We start from the raw sequence: 22,440 nt of genomic DNA on the forward strand, positions 1-22,440 counted from the left end.
TTATGTTATTATTGAGAAGTCATTATTCAATCTTCATTCTCTTTTCAAGCAATTCATTATAAAGTCATCATTTATCATTTGCATTTGGGTAGAAATAAAGAAGTTTAATGTAGAACCGTATTGAAGGTTACTCTAAATAACTGACAACAAAATTTAATTGACATTAAGTTAAATTAAAGCCAGGATAAAGTTTAATATTCAAAATGTTCAAATAAAATTTTGTCACAATTCAATATCAAGTTTGCAGATTTTCTTAAGAACTTCAGACCTACATAATAAAATCTATTGATATTACTAACTGTTGACCTCATTAATACAATTAACCAATTAATGCATTTTCCTGTCACTGATTGTATAAAGAGCATTCATTGTCTGAAGAGAGTGAATCAGTTAAAGGTTAAAGTGGAGAAGAGCTTAATGATTGTTCATACAGCTCAGCACGTGGGGTTGGAGATTCACAAGGTAAACAGCACATTAAAAAGTTAACAGTTAAGTAGCATAATTTTAAAGCCCTATTCTTTTAAATACATTTTTGTGTGAAATCGGCTTTTGGAAATGCACCAGTCCGAAATGTGTTTTTATTAGTTGCAAGTTAGTGGTTTTTATTACCTTGTTCTACATTTTTGTTGATTACATTGGATGGATGGAGGGAGGGACGGATGGACATTTCTCTTTTTTTTATGAGAAAGAAGACTTCAAGCCATGAAGTTGCAGAAATTTGTACTGAACACTTCATCAAAATGTCAAAAACTAATTTCAGTAAGAGTGAAATGTCACAAACACTGCTGAAGTTCCCAACAAATTGAGGTCACAGAATAACCAGGACATGGCCTCCTGATTGGCTAAACTGAGCACACCCACCAAATAATTAAAATATAATCCCCATAGCACAGACTCAGCATCACACTGGACTTTGAGGTAGGATCGTTGATCCCAGGAAGTCCTTAACATGTGAAGGCTAAACACTCTCTGCTGTAACTCCAGATGAAGGACTGTATCATGGTATTCATCTCAGTGCAATTGTTCTGCATTCAGTAGAAAGAGAAATTAATTTTAAGTCTGGGGTGAGTTCAGGACTAACAGGTAATTTTTCCATTTAATAATTTAGTGTATCTACTAATATGTAACATGTTTATAAATTTTATTAGTATATTAAAGTATATGCATACAAGAATTGTAACAACATCACTAATGGAAAACTATTCTTTAAATTATATTAAATTTAATTAAACAGTTTTATTGTAGGGATGTACAAAGGATTGAGCAATTTTGAATGCATGTTTTTTTCTTTCAGATGAAAGCACATGTGTGTATATATGTTTTTTCTAGGTGTCAGCTGCCATTGATCGGTCTTTTCAATTAACCTGTATTTGATACATGAATTGCTATTTTTTTACACATTCCAAGGTGACAGTTTTCCTTACACACTGTGCTTATACATTTCTTTTTTACCAAAAAAGTTTATATGATGTCCCCCTGCAAATTGTACCATGATCTTACAAAGAACTTACAAACTTTCGTGTTATTTTTGACATAGTGATATTTCCATCAACATTATGCTTTTTTAATATTGCAGTAGGCTTCCACTCAATCGTCCAATCATGTCTTTAGTGTAAAACTGTCTGGCAAGTGAATTGGACAAATTGGTCACATTATAGACTTAATAGGCTCAACTCAAAGCACTCGTTAGAGATTAAACTAATGCTGACATGGATTTAAGTGGATTTTATATAAAACAATTACTGTTGGTGCTGTTTGCATCAAGGATTTCTCCATAGTTTGAATGTTCAGGTCAAGATTAATTCAAATCTAGATGGAATGCTAGGTTTTGAAATTCTCATGAATAGAAGCAGAAAACCTACCAAGTAATTTAAGTCTGTTTTCCTGTTCCATGGTTTGTCAGAGAAAACATATAAGTAATATGCATTAGAACATTAGATAGAGAATGAAGATTGAATAATGACTTCTTGATGATGATAATAATAACATAAAGAGTTTACAAAAGAGAGGAGGCCAATCTGCTCATCAAGCTTGTCTGGGAATAACTTAATTAATATCTCAGAGTTGTTAAAATCTTATCTAGCTCCCATTTAAAGGAACCCAGGGTTTTAGCTTGTGCTACACTAGCAGGAAGACTATTCCATACTCTAACTACACGCTGTGTAAAGAAGTGCTTCCTCAAATTCATTTTAAAATGTTCTCCCGCTAATTTCCACTTATGGACACAAGTTCTAGTATTTAAACTAATATTGAAATAGCCATTTGCTACGGTTCCTAAAATCCCTGCAGCTTTGAGCTTAAGCAAGAGCCGTTTGTGGGGGACAACATCAAAGGCCTTCTGGAAATCTAAGTTGATCACATTGCAGGCCTTTTTGTGATCAATAATGATATATGTGTGTGTGTGTGTGTCTATATTTTCTTTCCCAGACAAATCCTTTACACTAAAATATCCAATGGCTCCTTTCACCCACATACTGACCTGCCTGTTCGGCACAGGCTCCTGGGTGTCCATCAGTGGAATGTGGGTGGAGCTCCCTCTCATTGTCCCTGAAATCCCAGAGGGCTGGTATTTGCCCTCTTACCTCTCTGTCATCATCCAAATGGCTAATATCGGCCCCCTGTTTGTCACCCTCATGCACCGCTTCCGCCCAGGCTGGCTGAATGAGGTGGCAGCCATTTTGTTCATCATCAGCCTAGGGACCATGGCCAGCTTCCTCCTGGCTTTCTTCTGGAAGGAGACCCTTGTGATCGGGGGGGTCCGTCACAGTGTGACCCTCTTGGTTCTCACCTTCTTCCTTGCCTTGGTTGACTGTACATCCTCAGTCACCTTCCTGCCGTACATGATGCGACTGAAACCACAGTATCTCACCAGCTACTTTATCGGAGAGGGCCTCAGCGGATTCATCCCAGCTGTGGTGGCACTGATCCAAGGAGTAGGTGTGGTCCAGTGTCACAATCAGACTCTAACGACCAATGGGACACTGGGAAATGCCACACTGGGCTATGAGCTCAAGGCCTACTACCAGCCAGCCAACTTCTCCACTCAAACTTTCTTCCTCTTCCTGAGCACCATGATGGCGATAAGCCTTCTGGCCTTTCTATTCCTGAACATACATCTTGCTGTGGGGCGCCAACGCAACTCTGGCTGGTACCATGACAGGGATCTGGGAGTGGACAAGGGCGGCCTGGCACTTAGGCATCAAGAGCAGTCGGAGGAAAGACCCATGATCCGGCCTTTACGTAACCTCAAGAGAAACGCTTGCAGCTCCTTTGGAACTGGGACCTACATGTGGATTGAAGTGCTCTTCATTTTCTCCATGCTGGCCTGGGTTAATGCTGTGACTAATACTGTGCTACCCTCAGTCCAGTCATATGCATGCCTGCCCTATGGGAATAATGCCTACCACCTCTCCGTCACCATGGCAGCACTGGCTAACCCCCTGGCCTGTTTAATTGCCATGTTTTTCCCCATAAGGTTAGTCTGAACCTTTGTATACAGTCTCTATGCATTTGTAACCATCCATCCATTTTCCATAACTGTGTAGGAGTGCGAGTCGGGAGTCGACTCCACGATGTATTGGGTACTAGGCAGGGGAAACTGTGGATAAGATGCCAGTCTTCTGCAGGGTGACACCCCACATGATTATCCAGAAATACCAGCCAAACCACATACTTTTGTACTGCTGGAGGAAACCAAAGTAGCTAAAATACACAGATTCAAAATCCACACATAGAAAGCTGGACAGAGAGATTAAACCCACAACCTCAACATGTCTCCTGCAATCATACAGCAACGATATTAATAATAATTTTAAAGAAATTTCATAGGCGTATGAGTGGTGAGAAAGTGGTAAGTAAACTTTGAGTAGATTAAAACACGAGATACAAAATGTACACCAAAACTAACTGTGGTTGGTACAATGCTCCAGCATTTGTCCAGTGATCAAGGAAGCAAGCAAACCATGGCTTAATAACAGTTTCACTATACTGGACATGAAACATCATTTACACTGCAAACGGTGTAATGTGTAATCCTCATTAGATGTCAATGATTTATTATGCAGTGTTTCACAAAAGAGGAGAGGATTCCTCAAGCAGCTCCAAAACCATACAGTGACACCGTCTCCTCTTCCTTCAGGTCTTTGCTGCTGATGGGCACTCTCACTGTCATTGGCACTGGGATTGGGGCGTACATCATGGGTATGGCGGTGCTGAGCCCTTGTCCGCTGCTGGTCCATGAAAGTTCCGGAGCTGTTCTTATTGTAAGTCTGCCTTTCTTTTCATTTACTGACAAAAGAAACAATTAAAATGCCATAAAGAATAATTTAGTGCGTAACATGTAAAAAACATGGTAAATGTAAATGTCACTGCTGTATAATATGAACTTACTCCATACCTCTTGCCTCAGGTGACAGCTTGGGTGTTCTGTGTCCTCACACTCACCTATGTGAAGGTGATCATTGGGTTGATCCTTCGGGATGAGGGTCACAGCACCCTCGTGTGGTGTGGAGCAGTGGTGCAGCTAGGGTCCTTGCTTGGGGCCTTTTCAATGTTCCCCCTCATCAACATCTATAAGCTTTTCACATCAGGAGACCCCTGTAACACCAAGTGTCTAAAATAAGGATTGCAAGAACGTCTTTTTTACTACATGATCTAAAAACTTATATGTATGTAGTTTTCCTGAGTAATGTAACAGCTCAAACTGTTAGCTTAGGTATTGTATAGACAGTACATGAAATTAATGGGTATAATCTTTAGAATGTTTCTCTAAATGTATAAGGAGCTCTGCTCTGTTTGTCTCATTGTGCAGACCAGGGTTATATTCACAATTTCACAATTTACTGTCAGCGTTTAACCTTTTTTGCACTTTTTGCTAATTGTACGGTTCCAAAGACTCACAGTTTTATTGTATTTTCTGCCAGGACATTTCAGTATATAAGAATATTAACTAACCAGGTGTATTCAAGTGGTCAATAGACATTTTTTTATTATGCAAATTGATAGAAAGCATCATCCAAGGTTGGGAGATGGTACTAATGAAAGGCAATCCAATATCACATATTATGAAACAAAATATTGAAATAAAATTCGAATATTCATTCAGCTGCTTATTCGCTGGACGTTGACAGATCACTGAATCGGAAACATTTTATATTAATAAATGTGTTACAGTGGATCTTTTATTGTTGTTCCTGTTTCCAGACTCTTTACATCTTTGCTTCAAACAAAATAATTTGTAATGCTCTAAAGCGAGATTCTCTTTTGCACTAACAAGTGCAGCATATACCATCTCAGCTCTTACACCACCAGGCTCTCACCCCCCCCCCCCATACACTATTCACTACAGCCCAATTCATACTTCACTTTTCTGTGTGCATTACGGTCCTTGCATTGGGTGAGTAACGCATATCAACAGGGGGGTGTGTGCATGCAGCCCAGATGTTGGTGCCCTCAGGGCACATTGACTGCACATATGCAAGGAAATTTACTGGGTGTTTCCAATAGGCGGCAGCCCTGACTTTCATGAAGCAGGAGTAAGCTAAGAAAGAGCAGAAACGGAGTAGTTGGAGTTATTGACGCTTCCGATGTGCAGTTGTGTGAGGAGGTGCAGATGTACTCGTACACATATAACTCACCATTGAAAGAGCACAAAGACGTATTCTGGTGCATGAATTCATGGAAAGTAATCTCCAAACACTGGGCAAAGCTTGTGTGCAAGTTCAAGAAGACAACATCTGCCCTCTGCTGGTCTTTTGGAGTATCATCACTGTGTGCATGCCCCCACCACGATTGTTTGCAGACACAGACAAATGTAGAGTCCATGCGTGGAACTGTGTGCGGTCCACCTATTTAGATCCAATCATACAGTTCCATAGATTATCCTACAGCTGCTACTCTGTTGAAATCCACCTCTACACATACTTCCCTCCAGTCCAGTATTGTGTCTATTGTAATTTGAGTCCAATATCTTTGTCCAGTCTTTAGGGTCCCTCATAATAACCTTTGCCTACAGCCCAAAAAACCCATCAGGAAAATTCCCTACATGCCAGATGGCAATTCCAGCCCTGTCAGTAAGTGGAAACAAAAAACTGGTACAGCAACAGCAGACAGGTCTGTGTATTAGTCTGTGGGTGACAGGGTGGCACAGCGGCTTGTGCTGTTACCTGATGTCTCTGGGACCTGGGTTTGAGTGTCTGCCATGGCTGTATGTGTGTGGAGTTTGCACGTTCTCCCCGTGTTGCTGTGGGGTTTTCTCTGGGTATGCCTGTTTCCCCCTGCAGTCTGCGTGAGTGTGCCCTGCGGTGGGTTGGTACCTTCTCATGGGTTATTCCCGACCTTGCGGCCCCCACAGCACAATTTTTTGTTTCACTCATTTCTCAATTTATGAGTATGCATCTGTGTAAACTATACATTTTTTGCAAACTGCAGCCTGGCTCTTCCCTGCTTCTTATTGATGAAGAGCTTCTTCCTTGCTTTATGGGACCTCAGTCCTGCTTCTAGGAGCCTGATACGAACTGTCCTAGCAGTGCACTTCACACCTGCACTTAATGATTCCCATTCCTTTTGAAGGTCACTTGATGTCATCCTGCAATTCATGAGAACGTGTCAGATAAGTCAGCAGTCATCTCTGCCATTATAAAGTCGCTTCCTCCCCCTGCCTGGCTGGTTTCTGGTCGCTCCCAGTGTCTCCTGCTTCACCTTATTCTTCTGTACTGCTGTATTAGAAATTTTGAACCTGCAAGCAGCCTGCTGCTCAGTGTAGCCTTCTGCCAGCAGAACCATGATTAAAGCGGGATTTAAAAATGCAGATTTGTTTAAAAACATAGAGTGTTCTCTAAATATTTCTCCCGGCTGTATTTTTTACCATAAAGCTGAACAGCCCTGCAGATACAAACAGACCCTTTATATGTAATTGTTCAGTCTAAAGATTACTTGGTTCACATTAAGGAGGTATAATTTTATTTTAAATAGTTCCTTGATGTTGTTTGGCTGACTTTCTCGATCTGAGTTTGTTGTTCAGTTTGAATTAGGTGTACAGGCTGGTGGCCAACAACCAGTACTGGTCAACCCATTAGGACAGGGCTCCCAACCCCCAGTTGGCCGGCACCAGTTCCCAGCCAGTATTCCACCAGGCCACAGAGCATTGGAGGTTTGGGGGAAGGATTGGTTAATGAAAATGAATGACATTTCCAAAAAGAGACTATACATTTTGAAGCCACTCTTTTTTACAACCTCTGGTGCTTGCAAGTAAACGTATTGAATTCCCCCACCCCCAGTCGATAAATCTTACTGGTCTATAAAATTTTTGCACAACGTATGCCAATCTGTGGTCTACAAAAGGTTGGCATCCACTAAAGGCAACATACTGTAGGCAAGCACATTGGGAGGTGGTGAGTGGATCAGTGGGGCCAAGTCTCTGTGCCTCTAACCAGAAAGGCCTGAGCTACACAGTGCTCCGGCCCCCCAGGACTGGAATTGGGCAGCCCTGGCTTAGAAAGTGCTTAGACATTAGCTATGAAAGAAGGCATGGGAGTCACTAGCTACCAGTGTAGCGGCTAGCCCAGCTGGTGCAGCCCAGGCCGGCCATGTTTGGAAGATGCTACCCCACAGCTCCTGGACAGTCTTACACACCAGGTTCTACTGAATGTTTTTTCCACCATCTTTTCCTACCCAGCAGTGTCTGCCATTGCTCCATGGGGCCAGAAACATAACAGGTGATGGCTTTTAGGTTTTCCTCTGGCTGGCCGGAATAAACATGGCTGGCACTCCTGCATTGTGAGACTACTGTCCCGATCCATGGATGCATGTCGCTCAACAGATTAGCACATGTGCCTGTCAGCAGAAGGTCATTGGTTTAAATCCCAGATTTGCCAGAGTGATTTCACAGCTGTGCTGCTTTGCATAAAAGTGTTTGCTAAATAAAAATGTAAATAAAATGTAGGAAATCAGCTGATTCATAACTGGAGGGGAAAAGGGGTGCGAGGTTCTTTTCACACATTTGCAACGTCATTAACACTGAGGTATAAAAGTGCTTCATATTCAGGAATGGAAACTGATCAGACTTGGTGGAACTAAAGGTAATTATTAAGGATGGGATCCATGCTGTACACATGGCTGCAAGTGCAGGAGCTGCATTTATGTTCAGCCGTTTCTTTTGGGAATGGCTCTGATTTGAGTAACAAATCTCTCAGGTACTGAATTTGATTAGGTCCAAACCAGAAATGTCTTTATGATTTAATACTAAATTGTCATCTGAATCAAATAAATTATTGATAAGGGTGGGTAGGTTCAGTACTGTTACTGGGAAACATTAGTAGCTTTGCTGCTCATGCTTGCCACTGGAGAATAAACTAATTCAAAAGGTTTAACAATTAATGTGATTCTCAGAAATTATAATTAAGCAAAACTTTTACTTCAAGCTTTTGACTATCTGAAGACAAAACTTCTTTTAAATTTCAGTCAGATAAATAACCTTAAAACCTTCCAAGTAGGCCTACTAAACGAAGACAGTACGATTCTTGTATGATAGACTCTGTGGATTAAATCTGACCATTTTTAGGTCTGCGCTGCCAGACCACACGGACACTGCAGACAGTTTGTCAAATGACCCCCAAACACTGAATTCAAGCCACAGTACACTGTGAAGACAGTGAAACATGGTGGTGCAAGCATCATGTTATGGGGATGTTTCTCATACTACGGTGGCGGGCCTATTTATCACAAACCAGGGATCATGGATCAGTTTGAATACCTCAAAATACTTTGAGGTCATGTTGCCTTATGCTGAAGAGGAAATGCCCTTGAAATGGGTGTTTCAACAAGAAAACGACCCCGAACACATGAGCAACATCTTGGTTCCAGACCAACAAGATTGATGTTATGGAGTGGCCAGCCCAATCCCCGGACCTTAATCCAATAGAAAACTTGTGGGGTGACATCAAAAATGCTGTTTCTGAGGCAAAACCAAGAAATGTAGTCCAATCAGGCTGGAATACCTGTTCACAGGTGCCAGTAGTTGGTCGACTCCATACAACACAGATGTGCAGCATTTATCAGAAACAGTGGTTATACAATTAAATATTAGTTCAATGATTCAAAGGAAAGCAAAATCTTAAAACATTTTTCAGTTCATACAGTGAATCTTTGAGTTTGTGAAGAAGAATGTGGACACTGCTATTTATTTTTGAACAGCCTAATATTCCCTTTCCTTCACTTTCTGTAAAGGAGTAACACAAATGTGATGAATTTCTCTTCTTGTTTTGATTTGGAGTAGAATTCGTAGTGCTCCCAATGCATTTGCATGTATGGAAATAAAAACTATTATAAGGATTTTCAGCTTTATTCACTTTTTTAGAATATTATTCTGAAGACAACTGCATCTGGTAAATAAACGTAAAGATTTCTGAGGATTAATATACTTTTACCCCATAGATGGTGCTGAAGTACAAATATTAAAATGCAGTTACTGTATTGTAAAACAATCAGTGAGGCCCTGGGTGCAGGGAGGGGATGCTCTGACAGCCACATCAAAGTAATGAATCATTGTGTATATTAATTATAAACAGTCATCATTTCATGCAACATCTGCCTCTTGTGTTCTTAAAAAAAAAAAAAAAAAAAACGCAGTTCACCTAAATGCTTAAATCATATTTGAAAATTTGACGAACTTTAACTAGGGTGACCGCCTACTGCATGTCAGGGGGACACGATGAGTTAGGACAGGGTTCGTGAACTAACCATTTCAATTAAAAAGACCCGGATTTCACTTTAGCAGTGAGTTCTTGCCGTGTGCTGACTGGTCAGTCTCCTATAATCATACATGTGTCACTAATGTTAGTGTAAAACAGCTAGATGAGCCTTTCAATCAAGGAAACAAAGCAGTAAAAGCACAAGAAGAATTGAACTATTCAGCCAAGCACAAGAGCCTTTTAGTTTTAAAGTAGTTTGTAAAACCTACTAGCTCATAGTATCCCCGCTAACATGGATTAGGTGGTCACCCTGACTTTAATGTGCATCATGCTGTAGATAATGGATAATTGTTTAAGATTCAGGTTTACATCAGGTTTTAATAATTTAATTTACTATCTGTGTAATACGTAGGCTTAACCATAGCAGTTTTCATGCATCATAAAATAAGGACAGTTGACAAACTGGAGCAGCTGGAGGAAACCCACACAAATATGAGAGAAGCTACCTGATTGGTCAGTGGATGCCTTAGAATGCCTAAGAAATCATGCTAATCGCTAGCTACCAGAACCCAGAGAGAGAGAGAGAGAGAGAGAGTTTTATTATCATATGTACAGAGTACACTGTACAAAGCACAATGAAATTCTTAGTTGAGTACCATCTCTACAGACAAAACATAGAAGACATAATAGTGCAAACAAAAAAAAAATAGTGCTATAATAACTCTCAGCAGCCTGTAAAACATGCAGGGGTGGGATGATACCATATCAGTATATGCAAATATGTCAGCATGAGTTTTAATAAATATCTAAATAAGTAAATATAAGTCAGAGCAGAAATGCACCAGATTCAATGTCAACTAAGCTCCCAATGGAAACAATGACTTAAATAATTCAGATAAGGACTTCTTTGGGTTGATAAAACGGTTGATGAAAGGTTGCATAGAGGTATCAGGACTTATCTGCTTGGAAGTGTTAGGCGTGGAAACAGGTAGCACATGTCGATGAAAGCACGTTCCCTGGCCAATCAGGTAGCACATGTCAATGAGAGCACGTTCCCTGGCCAATCAGGTAGGACATCTGGATGCGAGCATGTTCCCTGGTGCTCAGACAGGGGGCGACAGGGAGCGACCGAGGGGAGGGGGTATACCCCTCAGTAAATTTCCGCGATGGGGACGGCTGGGGACCCACTCGGGAGATTTTGCATGATCGTCGGTCACACTTGGCACATCTAAATGGGGGGCACTTTCAGTCGTTCAGGCAAAATAGGTAGTTGCCGAGGTACCCCCAGCCCCCGTACCCCCCCTGCACGTCCTGCCCTTGAACTAGCAAACGTGCGGCTTTTGCCTGTTGAACCATTGGCTGAATTAAGTTGCAGCGCCGTAATAAAAACGTAACAAACACATCTTTAGTTTTAAAATTAAACTTACTTTCGGAATATTAGAAAATACAAACATCTTAATAAAATAACCTGAATGCATTTACCCACGCGGTTATTCTGCGGATTTGCTGGTTGCGCTCCCACTCTTTAGGGGTCGCTGATTGAGATTACGGTCGCTAATTTTTGTGGGTTTGGCGAGTAGTTCATGTTGTGCGAGATTTGGGACATGAAATAAGATTTCGGAAGGATTTCATGAAGACTGAATGATATAAAATGTCTAGCCTTTGGATGGGCAATGTGAGTCAATCCTACTTTTGCTTTGAGAAATATTTTGCGCGTAATGTGATATCGACCAAAGTTACGTAACAGCAATTGACTCCCCCGACTCCCCTGCAATAAACAGTAAAATTTGCTGTCTTCATGCCGTTTTTGATGAGGGCATTGAAACATTGATTGAAATTAATGTTGAAGTGACTTAAACGCGCTTATACGATTCAGCGGTAATTATTGGTTAGTAGAAAATGCCATTTTGGCTACTCGAAAACCTTGGCATCTCCAAGACGCCTGTATTAAATGGTTTAGGCTCCGTACTGCATCGGCGTCGTTGGCTGAAATGCCTCATCGTCTCCTGCTTTATTGTTTAACTTGTCTTTTACTCTTTACAGTTGGAGCCTTACATGGATGAAAGGTTCATTTCCCGTGCTTTCGCCACTATCGGAGAGCAGGTAGTTGGAGTGAGAGTCATTCGCAACAAGATTTCTGGGTGAGAAAGGTTATAGGTTATCTATATGTATCCCTAGGGAGAGAGTTAGGGGTACTTTAAATTTATATTGGCTCAAACCAGATAGTAAGTAAGTAAACTGTCCTGTTGCCAATTCATGCGATCCCCTTAGGGACCCCCTAGGCTACTGTTTTGTAGAACTGAGAGACAAAGCTACAGCAGAAAGATGTCTCCGGAAAGTCAATGGCAAACCGCTTCCAGGAGCCACACCGGTAAAATGTGTGTGTGTGAGAGAGCAGTTACTGTGGTGGAAATATATAAAAATGTATTAATGTGTCATTTTCTATAGTCTAATGAGTAGTTTTTGCTGTGGCATACTCTGAAGTAAATTATTTTAAGTAGCCTCTTGTAGAGTGGGGGTGGGGTATTTAATTTCACTTTTCCTTTTCTCAGCCCAAACGGTTCAAGTTAAGTCGAGCCAACTATGGGAAACAAGGAGACAGCAGGTACAGTAGGTGGAGCTCTATGGTAACATGTTCATAATGATGTCACGGTTACAGGAGTATTGTCACTTTCTCTTTTACTCCTCACCTTTACTCCTGTTTTGTCACTTTCTCTTTTACTCCTCACCTTTACTGCTGTTTTGTCACTTTCTCTTTTACTCCTCACCTTTACTGCTGTTTTGTCACTTTCTCTTTTACTCCTCACCTTTACTCCTGTTTTGTCACTTTCTCTTTTACTCCTCACCTTTACTCCTGTTTTGTCACTTTCTCTTTTACTCCTCACCTTTACTCCTGTTTTGTCACTTTCTCTTTTACTCCTCACCTTTACTCCTGTTTTGTCACTTTCTCTTTTACTCCTCACCTTTACTCCTGTTATTCTCTTCCTGCGTCTTGTTTTTCTGTCTTTTAGGAAGTTGCTGTGTCTCTTTTTGTTCCCATAGCCAGTCGTTCTCTCTTTTTATTGGTGACCTGTCTACTGAGGTAGACGACGGAATGTTGTACGACTTCTTCCTCAGCCGTTACCCCTCCTGCCAAGGAGCTAAGGTGCTGTTGGATACCTTGGGTAACTCCAGGTAGGTTGCTTGTTTGTAGGTAGTGCGGTCGGCTGTTATTTATGGGGTGGGAAGCGTACTCATTTCAAGGTGCTACACTCTAACCTCCAGGGGCTGTGGGTTTGTGCAGTTCCCCAATCAATGTGACCAGAAGAGAGCACTTCTAGAGTGCCAGGGGACCAGGGGGCTGGGGACCAGGCCGTTGAGGCTAAGTGTGGCTACAAATAAGATGTGAGTACTCGTTCATCATTGCAAAACTAGGAGTAACCTGGTGTAGGTCTAAAAATGTCTATTTTATACCATTGAGTATGTTACTTAACCTAAATTAGGCACCTTGCTTAGTAAAACCATTTAGTTGTCACAGTTGTTCATGCTGGTGTCATTTTTTCTGTCTCCTAGAAGCAAAACTAGTTCATCAGACAAACCCTGCCAGACTTACACTTATACCTGCAATGATGACTACAACTACAGCAATACTCTCCAGCAGTACCAGCAGCCTTACTCTAATTACTATTCAGACTGGGCCTACAGCCACGCTGTAGATAACTATAGCTACAGCTATGGGCAGACTGACTACACACAGAACTCCTCACAGGTGATTGAGATCACATTGCTTATATAGAAAGGTGACAGCTCCTCAAGATTAGGTGAAGTTATCACTGATGTTTTTGAAAACTTTCTTCCCAGACATTTGAAGAGATGGTAGATGAAGATCTGGAGGGTGAGGTCATGTGTTTTTATTTATCATATCTAGGGTACAAGCAGGGTCATTCCATGTCAAATCATCACACATTCGGACCTCATTGTCACGGATTTTAACGAAACTTGGCATGCTGATTTGGTCACGTGAGTAACTCATGAAACTGAAATTGGGCGAGTCTTGGATCAATATTGTGGGAGATTTGGGGGGGGGCTATGACTTTGGCTATATTTTCCTTAATGTAAGCTGCACAGAAGTGGTCCTTATACTGTTTTAAAGCTATTGAAGCTGTTGTCCAGCTCTATAGATTGAGCAAATAATATGCCATCCCCATTTCAATAATTACTATGTAATAACTGATTAAAATATAAAAAAATCAATAACAAAAAAACCTACATTTCAAAATTGATTAATTTTTCACTAAATCTTGTTCTTTGGTTTTTAAGGTGTTGCTGTGATATCGTGACCTAAAGGTAGCATCACATGGTTTCATATCACAAGCACAGGTGTAAGTAATAATATTAATTAAGGTTACAAATATGCTACAATGAAATTTAATGGAAGCTTCATGCATGTCATTAGACACATGTACTTGCCATACTATTGAAAAGGTCCACATGGCTAGTAAATATGGCTAATGGTTAAATCTCCCTCAATATTGATCCAAGACACGCCAAATTTCAGTTTCATGAGTTACTCATGTGCCAAGTTCCATTAAAATCCGTGACGATGAGGTCCGAAAGTGTGTTGATTTGACATGGATTGACCCAGTACCTTGTTCTGGGCATGTTTTATCCTATTTCACATTTAGGCAGCTCTGTAGTTGAATAACTACCCAGTTTTTTCTATGTATTTCACTCTTCTGGTTACCAGTTAATGTACTCAGACGTTACACTCTTCAGCTGTTTCTTTCGACTTCCTAATGTATTTTAGCAGCAAGGTTCCGAGCTGTCACATGACCTGTGTTCTCCCATATTGCAGACCCCTGCGCTGAGCTGGATGTGGCAGAGGCCAACCGACGGTTCATGGAAGAGAGTGAGGAGCTGTATGATGCCCTAATGGATTGTCGCTGGCAGCTGGATGACCAGGAATATAACTGTATGACCTCCTACAGTACATTGGAATGGATCCACACACTAGATGTGTAACTCTTAGCTGGGATACCTGATATAGTTGAAGGACTTTATGGTATGCAGACTTTTCTGTGGGGATACTTTGAGGTCTGCAATTTGTTACTACCCTCCTATCTGTGACAGAAGACAGCTTAAACTGTTTTTTCATTAATGGTGCAGTTACAGGTGTGCTCATAGAATCATTTAATGTAGGAGTGCTGTATAGAATTTTTGGAACCTTTTTTTAGTTTGCCAATGGATGTCAAGAAGAGTAAAGACAACTTTTTTTTTGGGGGGGGTGGGTTGGTGGGTTAACTGTGAGGGTAGTATTCACTGTCTTCCAGGGCATTGAGAGGATGGGATATATGAATGACATAGTCATCATCTCACACTCTAATGCCAAACTCACATTCACATGACTGTGTGAGGTGCTCACTGCTGAGCTACACAGTGTGATGCTGTACAGAAAGGGCCAGATGTGTCTCGAGTTCTGATTGGACAGCATCTGTCTTCTTTCGGAGTGATTTGCTTTCTAATTTTTCCATTTATTTATTTTTGCAAGTTCAGTAGACTCCTAATAAACTCCCAATTTCACTTATGTTGGTGCGATTTCAGAGTGTGGTAATGTTTGCTTTCAAATATTATTTATTGCAAAGCCACTACGTGTCCTCATCTTCACAGAAATTTTAATGCTTCTTTACACATAAGAAATTAATAAAAAAAAAGACATATTAATATTACAGAAAAACTTAACATTCTACAAACAATTTACCCAGTGTGGTAATGTGTGAGTGGCTTTAAAAATCTAAAATTTAAATTATCCTGTATAGAACATGTGTTTTTGGATTAACTGGTACCTATACATTGGAAATTAGAGCTTATTCACTGTTATCACAGTGATGTGTAACATGAACAAATTAACATGTCTACTTCTGTAAGCAAAGAAAACAAAACAGACAGCAAAAACTACAGTAAAGTCCATGACTAGCTTTGAAAGGCTGGCTGACTTTAGGTTTCATCCAGCCAAAAGATGTACAGTGCATTGATGCATAACATACAAAAACTCAACACACAGTACTGCAGGATGCATTCTCCTCTAAAGGGCCACCAGCAGTTAGTCGGGTTTGGGTAACATTGATGTTTCTTCCAAGTTGGCGCTAAGGCTCAGTTGGTAGCACTTTTGCCCTAAAATGGATGAATATTGGTAGATAAATAGATGATGGGTCTTATCTCTTCCAGGACAGTGCTGATGGTCCTTTGATTCAAGAGCAAAGCTGGTATATATATCCCTGAGCCAGACTATGGATGATGCTCTTAGTAATCAGTGATCTGGGGGCTGTTCCACGGAGCAGGATTTCTCAGCTGGGTTGAATTAAACTAGAACTCATGATTGTCTATTAAAAGTTTAGGAAAGGAGCATTCCTATTGGACAATCATGACTTCTACTTTAACCCAGCTAACTGAGAAATCCTGCTTTGAGGAACACCCCCTGCTTAGGGTGCAAGAGTCAACAATAAAGCTCTAGATTCCATCATCCTACAACCAATAAACCACATTCTGGCACTATTTCCCACTTGCACATACAAATTTTATTCTGCTAAACAGTATGGATTATGCAATATTTTTATTAGTCATTTCTTCACCTAATGAGAGCGGTCCAGGGTGTTTAGTAGTTCGAATCTTTAAATAAATTTTAAGTACAATATTTATATACAAAACACAAGCCGGTGGTAAGGGTATTATCAGCCACATTACACATTAACCCCATACACCCGCTGCTGAAGTCAGGTCGCTGACAAAACGCAAAGCCTTATTTCTTTTCACTAAGGTAAAGTATGCAGTGACGTCGGGTGATCCGCTCATTTCGCGGTTTGTCACGGAGACGGAGGACGGGACCGGGAGCAAAGCTGACCTTGATCTGTGTGATTCTGGGCTGCCTCTGCCAACATTAAGTAAGACATTCTTTTATGCATGGTATACAAGGCTTGGACGTGGGACGTTTTTACCTTTTCGTCGTTGGACTTGGCCGGTCTAAGACAATGAGAATGAGACAGAAATGAAAGTGATGTGGGGCTGTCGTGGCTAGTGGCTACAACGCGGGAGCTGATATGGTTAACCTTAGATTACCTTTCTCTTAAGTACCTACTAGCTAGGCAATCCAGAATGCAGGGAACTGACTACAGTCTATTCTTTAGCAAGAGTGTCAGATGCAGAAACGAGTATAAAGTCTAGAGAATTTGGAGTACCAAACGTTAGAGTTTTACCCTTATTGTATTGTGCAGCTTTAAGAAGGTGCATTAGATAAGGAAGTTTACACCGGAAGCTTATATTTGAATTAAAGAACATTTATTTTTCTGTTTTCGTGTTTATTTTGCGATCTACAGATTCATAAGTTGTCTAAGGCAGGTTAAGTTGTATTTCAGTCCGGGCCGTCGTTCATGTAAACACTGCCTGAGGCATCACCGTCCTGTTTGACCTGCTGGGCTGTTTGATCTGATCCGCAGATGAGACCGAGGAGCCAGTAACACTGTTTGTTTTGGTTTTTAGTACTTGTTCAACGAAGCAACGTTTCTCCACGTTTCGCTGCATTGTTTCAATGTTTGTGGCCATGCCTTTCAAAGATACAGTTTTGTCTTAAATGTCTGGGATGCTTAAGGATCTTTTGTGCTCTACTTTACTAAATTGGTTAAATGTGGAATTAAGTCATACTGGTTCTCAAGGTGTATGGTACACTTTATTTTAATCTATTTTAATTTTCCTGCTGAAGCCCCTGTAAAGCCATTTTATGGCTCAGTAGGTATGATGTGTTTTACTTTCCAGCCTGATTTTGCCCAGGGACTCTGTGTCATGGTATCGGAGTCATCCTCAGTTTGATGTCATATTTCAGTAGCAGTGCTGTACTATGCTGAAAATGTATGGTCCGCAAGTGAATTTGAACGATGATCCGTGGAGTCTGAATTAGCCTCTGATGTTGTTCATTGTCTGTTTTGCACTGAAATATTAACTTGAAGCTGATCATTGGTAACTGGCACCAAGAAGCGATAATTGTGTTTGTTCCAGTAACATGTCTGGCACCCTCTTTCCTCCTTCAGGGATTCCCCGCGCTTCCCGCCGCCATGTCGTACGGCAGGCCAGACAGCTACCGCGGGCATCCAAAGCACTTCAGCTCCCTCATGCAGATATGCAGTGCCAACATCCAGAAGATCACATACAACAGTAAGTGGCTATATTTGGTCAAATTTGGCCAAATCTGGGTAAGCCACTTTAACTCCATCCATCATGGGCAGAATTTGAATTAGCAACCCCTATCTAAAGATGGTGAATTTCAGATTAAAATTCCTGGCAGAGTACCATTGTGATACTAACTTCTAACTTATAAGGCAGGTGTCCCAATACTTTTGGCAATATAGTATATGTAGTTTGTTGTATATAGCATAATATTGTTGGTGTGCAGTTATTTTACTGACGGTTGTGTTGAATTAGGCCATGTCTTAAGCATGTAAATCTAATGGTTAATCTCTTCTATGACACACAAGTTCTTGCTGTTTTCCGCTGTCCACAGCGGCTCAGATTAAGAGCCTGGTGAACCAGATCGGGACCAGGCAGGACACAAGTGAGATGCGGGAGAAACTGTGAGTCCATCACATCACACGAGGACGGTTGCAGAGTGTCAGTGCACTCAAACTTACCTTTTTTTAGTGTCATCGTCATTGGTGTCCATTTGGTATACATCAGAAGAGTAGGGCTGCAACTAGATTTCTGTGTGAAGCAGTGGACCTCTGTGTAGCATATGTATGCTAATCTATCCCTGAAGCACATTGTTACCTGATGCTCGGATTTAAGTCTTCTCTGCTTGTACAGGCAGCAGCTACAGCAGAATACCAACCAACTGGCCAAAGAGAGCAACCGACTTGTAAAAGACCTGGGCTCCCTGCCATTACCTACGTCTCCATCAGAGCAGGTGCCCCCGTGGATGCATGCCACTGACCGTGGGAATGTTCCATTTTTTTTTCCAAATTTTTTTTTGCGTGTATATGTGATCACGTGCGCGGCTTCTTTCCCGCAGAGGCAGCAGAAGATCCAGAAGGAGCGGCTAATGAATGACTTCACGGCCGCTCTTGGTAACCTGCAGGCCGAACAGCGCCGTGCCGCCCAGCGGGGGAAGGACTCCGTGGCTCGGGTTCGAGCCGCCTCCCGCCTCTCTGTAAGGCCCGTGCGCCTGTGCTGTTCTAGCTATGACCTGTTCCCTCCTCCCCTGCCCAACCGTGACTTGATTTTATCTACCGCAGTCAGAAGATGGCAACCGTGAAGATCAGCTGATCTCCTTTGAATAGTGAGTTACTTTCCGTCACTTGGGGTGACCCTGGGCTACAGTCCAGGGGACCAGGTGGGGGATTATTTTGGTAATGAAGTGCATCCTTGTGAGTGTGACCTAATGGTATGGAGCGTAACCTGCAGCCCTTGTGTCCTACTGACATTCTGCCTCTTAGCCAGGATGCCTGGGGGCAGACAGGAGCCCAAACACAGGAGCCCTCAATCACTGAGGAGGACCTGGAGCTCATCAAGGAGAGAGAAACATGCCTGCGGCAGCTGGAGGTATGAGTCTGATCTCTCCCACTCCAACGTTGCTCATGGCTGCAGACTTCAAGCTTATCCCCAACATTTGCAGTCAGACATCATGGATGTGAACCAGATCTTCAAGGACCTGGCAGTGATGATTCATGACCAGGGCGACATGGTTGGTAGGTGGTGTTCGGGGGGGGGGGGTTGCACAGCTGCTTGTGCATGTGGTTCTCGGACCCTCTGAGTAGTGGTATATTTATGTGTGGCAGACAGCATAGAGGCCAACGTGGAGAGCACACAGGTCCATGTAGAGCATGCTGTGGACCACCTACATCAGACGGCCCACTACCAGGTGAGAATATCTCTACTTTGTTCAGGGTGATCATTTCTTCTTTAAAATGGGAAACAGGTGATGTAATTAATCTAATCCAATGACTGCTGTTGCACTCTTGGTCAAGTTGAGTTCCCCACATTGCTTCCATTCAGCTGTTTAGTGGTTTAAGGCACAAGGACAAGTATCTCTTCTGAGCAGCTAAATTACAGTCCTGCTATGACAGTGAAAAGATGGGCAGTTGAATTTACCAAGACATGATTGACAGCATTGCTGTCGAATAAGAGGCTGGCTATTTGGAAAGTACCAAATAGAACCTGGAAAGTAAGGCGCTTCCTCTCCACTGCTTCAGAACAAGTCCCGTAAGAAGATGTGCATCCTGATCCTGGTGCTGACGGTGGTAGCTACTGTCCTGGCCATCGTCATCTGGCTGGCCACCAGCTGAACCAGCTCATGGTTTTGCCCACCTGGATGTTGCACTAGGAGACCAACTCCTATTGACCAAGACCTCTTTTTGGAGAGGCGTCTGTCTGGGATGATTGGGTGTGGAGAAATGGGGGTGATGTGTTTTTTGGGGAGTGATGTGTAGCCCCTGGGACTGTGGACTAGCTGTGGTTAAGGGGTGAGCGTGTCTTCCATGAGTGATTGACATTGTGGATGGGGCTCTATTTGTGATGCTTTGGATAAAAAGCGTCTGCTGCTAAGAAATGGTTTTTGTGAGTTAGGGGTGGGGATTTTGGACTGATGGGTTATGGTGTTTAGATATTTTGAGGTGTGGTATGTTAGACACCTGGGAATTCTGTTTGGGGACTTATTTATGAAGTACTATCCTATATGTAAAGTTACAATAGGAATATCCTGCACTAACCTTATTTTGCACTGCTTGTGTGTGTGTGTGTGTGTGTGTGTGTGTGTGACAACAAGCTCCTGGTCATCTGGGCTGGTTTGAAGTGCTATCAGGGGATTGGCTACGGTGTGGCTATCCCAACAACTGATGTGTTATAGCTGATATCTGACCATACAGATTAAGAACAATAGCTAGATATGATTACAAAGGCAACTTATCACATTAGGATGTCAGTGATAAATCTTCATTCAGTGTTTTATATTATTACTGTCACTGGTGGATGTTATTGAGACGCACATGCTGGTCACGTGATTAATAAGAACTGTTTAACTACATAATGATGCTGCAATCCACAATGTAAGATTTTTAAAGCATTAATGTTTCTGTAATTAAATGCCACTAAAATGGTTCAAGCAAATTTGCTTTTTAAAGTTGATTTCATTGCTGCCTGATGGTACCTATGATTGGGCTGGAAGCTTTTCCTGGTTGAGAAGTCGGATCAATTGAGCTTTCAACACACATGTGACAAAATTGCTTTAGATATGTTGACAAAATGAGAACAAGTACAGGAATATATGCTCAGTTTCATATGATGTGGCTTGTTAGTTTCCATTTTCGAGCCCGAATGTTACCAGGTAATATTACTGGCAGAGGCAGCTGACTTCAGTGTTGCATTAGGTTGTTTTTCTCTGCACAGAGGTTTTATGAACTGAACCGCTTAATCAGACTGCTTGGATACAATAAGCTTACAAATGCCACACGCATAGAACGTGGGTTTCGCAGACAAGCATTGAAAAGCATTATCCAACTTGGAGGAAAACATTGCCATCTAGTGGTATTTGATAGCATGTGCATGCACACTAAATAAAACTGCAGTGCCTCTATGGATTTAAGGTTGCTACCTTGAGATTAACGGAATCCGACTTGTTTCCCAGAATACTCCTCTGCTGTCACCAAGCTCCTTTTATATAGCAGTCTGTGAATTTTCTGTGTCCTGCTAATTCATAAGTACTGGCTTCCACTGTTCCACAATTAAATAGCTGGCTGCCTACCAACTCAACTGTAGGGCCACATTAAGGCCGTATCTCATTGACTCATACCAGCATATTTCTTTTATCTGACTTCTGTGCTCTAATAACAGTAACATGAGGTTGTAAGGTGGTCATTCTGATCACACACAGAGGAAAAACTGGTTAAAAACACTTTACAAATGGTGCTTTTTCTTGGAGATATAGGTAATATTGTATTTTTTTAAAAACAAAAACACACAATGTGGCTTCTGTCAGATGTATGTTCTTTGAAATTAGCCACATGACTTTGGTAACTGCTGGATCCCTGGGGTGGGTGTGCCCAGTGTGACCCACTGAAGCTAAACTGCCCCGAGGGCCCTATCTCTGCTCCCGAGGGCTCCTGCCTGCGGGACCGATAGCTGCCAGTTAGGGTATGTGCCTTGTCTGATGACAGTAGATAACATGAAACCATTCTGAGAATTCTTTACTTTCCGATGCTTGAAAATATGAACATGGATGCAGTCTTTTTTTTTTTCTCTCAAGACATCTAATAATATATTTTGTTTTCTGGAATTAGATGTTACATCTTTTAGGTTTGTTTTTTTTTTTCAACAGAATTATACCTGTTTCTTTGTGCACGGTTAAAAAAAACAGCAACAATGTAATTAACTTATGTGAACACCTGGTATTGATTTAAAGAAAACCAGACTGCAGCCATCCGTTTTCCATAACCCTGTATCTAGGCAGGGTCACGGTCTGCCTGGAGCCCATCCCAGGAAGCAGAAAGCGGGAGGATGCCAGTCCATCACAGAAAACAGATTCTACTTAAAATTCACAAGTATTTTCCACCGTATTTATGCTTCTGTTATGGAATGTACCGCTATGCGTGTAAATATGACTCACTGAACATATTGTGGGTGACTGTTTTTAGCCTATGAGATGATGTGCACATTTAATTACTGCTAAGTGCAATGCTCTCAGTCAGTATTATGCTCACGTGCACGTTACCGTGCAGACCCCCCCCCCCCGCATACC

At 41.7% G+C, this 22,440-nt stretch overlaps 2 protein-coding genes across 2 annotated transcripts; both read left to right on the top strand.

Moving 5' to 3' along the window:
- On the top strand, positions 1-15,252 carry slc52a3-2a (solute carrier family 52 member 3-2a). The gene is made up of 11 exons (XM_072705583.1): positions 1-1,083; positions 2,428-3,475; positions 4,139-4,262; positions 11,733-11,830; positions 11,961-12,060; positions 12,242-12,294; positions 12,732-12,857; positions 12,948-13,073; positions 13,242-13,437; positions 13,530-13,563; positions 14,524-15,252. Exons 2-11 carry the CDS (start codon positions 2,454-2,456, stop codon positions 14,688-14,690), a joined length of 2,046 nt encoding a protein of 681 aa, XP_072561684.1. The 5' UTR covers positions 1-1,083; positions 2,428-2,453; the 3' UTR covers positions 14,691-15,252.
- An 848-nt stretch (positions 15,253-16,100) lies between these two features.
- Positions 16,101-20,813, top strand: LOC111839700 (syntaxin-12-like). The gene is made up of 10 exons (XM_023803868.2): positions 16,101-16,606; positions 17,747-17,870; positions 18,217-18,286; positions 18,516-18,615; positions 18,721-18,858; positions 18,944-18,987; positions 19,145-19,250; positions 19,324-19,396; positions 19,487-19,569; positions 19,901-20,813. The coding sequence occupies exons 2-10, from the start codon at positions 17,771-17,773 to the stop codon at positions 19,991-19,993; spliced, it is 807 nt and encodes a 268-aa protein (XP_023659636.1). The 5' UTR covers positions 16,101-16,606; positions 17,747-17,770; the 3' UTR covers positions 19,994-20,813.
- The last annotated feature ends 1,627 nt before the right edge of the window (positions 20,814-22,440 follow it).

Source organism: Paramormyrops kingsleyae, chromosome 23 (genome assembly GCF_048594095.1).
Source record: "Paramormyrops kingsleyae isolate MSU_618 chromosome 23, PKINGS_0.4, whole genome shotgun sequence".
Taxonomy (NCBI): Eukaryota; Metazoa; Chordata; class Actinopteri; order Osteoglossiformes; family Mormyridae; genus Paramormyrops; species Paramormyrops kingsleyae.